Raw genomic sequence first — 4,158 nt, 5'->3', positions numbered from 1 at the left:
ACAGAGTAAGTGTAGTAGGTCATCCCCTCAAATCTGTGACCTTTCTAGTCACTAGTTTGTAGCCCTGTTACAACTTGGAAAAATCAACCTAATATTCACATGGAAACGTCACCCTTATTGGTTCTCTTTCATAGTGCTGAAAGGTGCTATTGCATACAACTTGTAGTCTTCAAACCTGTTATATTTAGACTTTTTGATAACACCACTTTCAACAAAAGTGAAGTGATGTTTCAGTGTGATTGAAATTTACACTTCTCTGTTAATTAGTCATGTTCAGTGCTTGTTCAGATATATGTTGGTCTTTAGGTTGATCATGACTTAAAGTAAAAAAAAAATAGGATTTCACACATTTCAGACTTTTCCTTCTAGTCTATTAATATAACTATAGTAATTTATAGCTTCTGCTGATTCCCCTTTAGGTAGTACTGGTGACAAAATCAATGGAAAGAGTGAATCATTCTGTGTCATCAGAGTTTGTGTTCCTGGGACTAACCAACTCCTGGGATATCCAACTGGTGCTCTTTGTGTTCTCCTCAATGTTGTACACAGCAAGCATGATGGGAAACTGCCTCATCATTTTCACTGTGGCTTCTGACCATCACTTACATTCCCCTATGTACTTTCTTCTGTCTATCCTCTCCTTCACCGATGTAGGTATTTCTTCTGCCACTTCACCCAAGATGATTTATGACTTATTCAAAAAACACAAAGCCATCTCCTTTAGAGGTTGCATTATTCAAATCTTCTTCATCCATGCCATTGGTGGTGTGGAGATGGTGCTGCTCATAGCCATGGCCTTTGATAGATATGTGGCCATATGTAAGCCTCTCCACTATCTGACCATGATGAGCCCCAAGATGTGCATCTTCATTTTAATTACTGCTTTGGTAGTTGGCCTTGTGCACTCTGTGATACAACTGGCTTTCATAGTGAATTTACCTTTCTGTGGTCCTAATATATTGGACAGCTTCTACTGTGACCTTCCTCAATTTATCAAACTTGCTTGCATGGACACATACAGAATGGAATTACTTGTCTCAATCAATAGTGGATTAATGTCTGTAGCTACCTTCTTCATATTGATCATTTCCTATATTGTCATCATATTCACTGTTCTGAAACACTCTTCAAGTGGCTCCTCCAAGGCTCTGTCTACACTTTCAGCTCATGTGACTGTTGTGGTTTTATTCTTTGGTCCTGCCATATTTTTCTATACATGGCCTTCTTCCTCTACACACCTGGATAAGTTTCTGGCCCTATTTGATGCAGTTGTTACTCCTTTTTTGAACCCTGTGATCTACACATTGAGAAATCAAGAAATGAAGATGGCAATAAGGAGGATATTTGGACAGATAATGGGCTATAGACAAGTCTCCTGAATAGACATTGTGGAAAGTCTTAATTGAGCATGGAAATTCATTATCAGACAACCTCTGAGGAAAACACTTCTTTGCTATGTTGATATATTTTTGTATACATACATACATACATACATACATACATACATACATACATACAAACATACATATATACATAAATACATATATATTACATTTTGTCTGATACTTACAAGGAAAGGATAATTTCTTCCAAATGCAAACATAAAATTACACATATTTAATAGTGCAATGATTATATTAATCAGGAGCCTTAATTCTTATGGATTAGCATTTGTTTGAAACAAACTCTTAGACATGCAGAAGAGGAAATGTTTCTTTAAGACTTTCAGAACAGGAAAAAGTTTTCATTTTGAATAGAAAATCCTCGTATAAGCTGCAGTTTCTGGCTATTATTTCATGGAACATTTATATAGGGACATTGAGTTGAGTAATTTTCAATGTCTGTACCTTGCACACACTTCTTTCCATTTTTGGGACTTTTCAGGTATTGGATGGAGGTTAGCAGTTTCAGAGCACCCATGGTAGTCTAAAATGTACAGATAGAAGCCTTGTGAGCTGTGTGAAATAGCAGGAAGAAGCCAAGGAAACATGTTGGCTTTTTCTGCCTGAGGAGCAGTTTGCTACTCAAAGCCATTCAATTTCTATTCACCTTTCTTCCACATTTTCACCCCTTTCTTCTAAAAATCATTATTCAGTTTTTGAGGATTTCATGTGTGTGTGCAGCACTGATATCGTTTTCACCTTTCTTTCTTGCCTGTAACTCTTCTGATGTCCTCTAATCTGTCCCAAATTCATAACAGCTCCTTTAATTATTGCTGTGCATACACACATGCAGATATATAACTTTCTGAGTCCACTTAGTATTACAAATGTGCACATGTGTTTATGATTAGCAACATGGGATTGGATACCCTATCAGGGATGTCATTCCTGGTGAATACTGATCCATACTCTCTCAGAATCCATTAGTTGCCTGCAGCAGAATGGTAGTATAGGGTTCTCCTCTAGAGTCTATGCTGCCCACAGCTATGGATCACTGCCTAAGTTTATAGTACTATGCATGGATTACTTACTATTGAGTCCATTTAGACAACCTTTGCTTATTTTCCAGGTAGAGTGCTATTCTTACACTATTGGGGTTATCTTGCCAGGCTGGCCATTGTCATGGTTGCTTTACAGCTGGGTAGCATTATTGATTGTTTTTCTCTTTTGCAGCTTGAATAGCACCTTCAGATGTTATGAAATAACTGAATCATGATAGAGAAGAGATCACATTGCTTAAGGCAACAGAGATGGTGGAGCAGTGCTACCTCTGCTTCTTGCCATAATGATGGTGTCAATATGAGCTCCACATGCCAGACATGTAGCTGCAAAGGTTGAATTTTAATCTTCTGGAAGTGTTCTTACTTTGGCCTCAAAAATTAAAAATGTATTCTTTGCATAAATAAAAGATACTAATATTTATATAGAAATATGAATGAGGATAGAGAGATGACTTAGTGGATGCATAAACTTGAGGACTTGAGTTATGATCCCCAGAAGCTGGCCAGGTGTAATAGACACCTGTAATCCAAGTACTCAGGAAGAAAAGACAGGAGATCCCAGGGTATGTGGGTTACCTAGACTATCTGATTGTTGAGCTTTGGATTCAATTGAGAGAACTTGTTACAATATAAGTAAAATAGAAAGTGATGGAGGGAGACAGTTGACACTAAATTTAGGACTCTTCATGTCTGTGAACCTCATACACATACACACCAAAGGAAGAAAGAAAGAAAAAGATACACTTGACTACAGAGAGCCTAATCAATACCAAACATATAGAGTAATGGTGGATGTATCACAATAGGCTACTTCAAACTAAACTACAGACTTACAGTAACAAAACAGCAGATGATGGGCACAAAAACAGTGACATGAAAGAGAAATAAAATTTAACCAAGACTGCTACAGTCCTTGAATTCCCTTTTCCCTTTTATTGAAAATAGTCTTTTTTTCTCTCTTAATATATCCAGATTACAGTTTCCTCTCCCTCTATTCCTTCCATTTCCTCCCCCCTTCCATCTCATAGAGGTCCACTCCCTTTCTGTATCTCATTAGAAAACACACAGGCTTCTGAGTGATAATAATACAACAAAGATGTAATAAGATAAAGCAAAAGCTAATATACCAAAACTGGACAAAATAAACAGAAGGAAAAGATCCCAAGAAAAGTACACAAACTAGGTGTAGAGGCAGACACACTCAGGAATCCCATAAAAACACTAAACTAGAAGCCATAATATATACACAAAGGACATGTAAGGTAAAAAGAGAGAAAAAAAATAAAAAAAAATAAAAATGCAGTCAGGGTGACCCAGCCCTCCTTGTAGGCACCACTATGATGAATGAATATGTGATGAGGAAGTGGGAAAGATGGAAGAGTGAAGCAGGCCATGCACATTGTGGAGAGAGGTGGAACTGGAGACGTGTTGTGGCTTAGTGGGGTCAGCATGGTGGAATCACCCTGGCTCTGGGAGAAGATGGAGGCTACCAGAGGCTTTGTTGGTGGTTGGTGGCCCATCTTGCTGTCCCAGACCATGATGATGAAGCCTGAGTTCAATGTGGACATACTAGGTCTGTGTTGGTGGCTGAAGCCTTGGTGATGTCCTCTGACTTTGATGCTTCAGGGAGGGGTGTGTGTTGATATGAGTGGCCTGTGTAGCCACCTGAGACCATGGTGATATCTGTACCCATGCTGCCATTGAGGGCCATGTGT

At 38.5% G+C, this 4,158-nt stretch overlaps 1 protein-coding gene across 1 annotated transcript; it reads left to right on the top strand.

Annotated features, from left to right (window-relative positions):
* Window positions 1-425: 425 nt before the first annotated feature.
* On the top strand, window positions 426-1,379 carry LOC118582738 (olfactory receptor 4F15-like). The gene has a single exon (XM_036185816.1). The coding sequence runs from the start codon at window positions 441-443 to the stop codon at window positions 1,377-1,379; it is 939 nt and encodes a 312-aa protein (XP_036041709.1). The 5' UTR covers window positions 426-440.
* The last annotated feature ends 2,779 nt before the right edge of the window (window positions 1,380-4,158 follow it).

This window comes from Onychomys torridus, chromosome 4, assembly GCF_903995425.1.
Source record: "Onychomys torridus chromosome 4, mOncTor1.1, whole genome shotgun sequence".
In the NCBI taxonomy this organism is placed as follows: Eukaryota; Metazoa; Chordata; class Mammalia; order Rodentia; family Cricetidae; genus Onychomys; species Onychomys torridus.
Note: the sequence above shows the minus strand (reverse complement) of the source record. Positions and strands in the feature narration are given on the sequence as shown.

What these genes read in the sequence shown, in the direction of transcription:
- LOC118582738 (XM_036185816.1), top strand. Translation starts at nt 441, where the DNA reads ATGGAAAGAGTGAATCATTCTGTGTCATCAGAGTTTGTGTTCCTGGGA.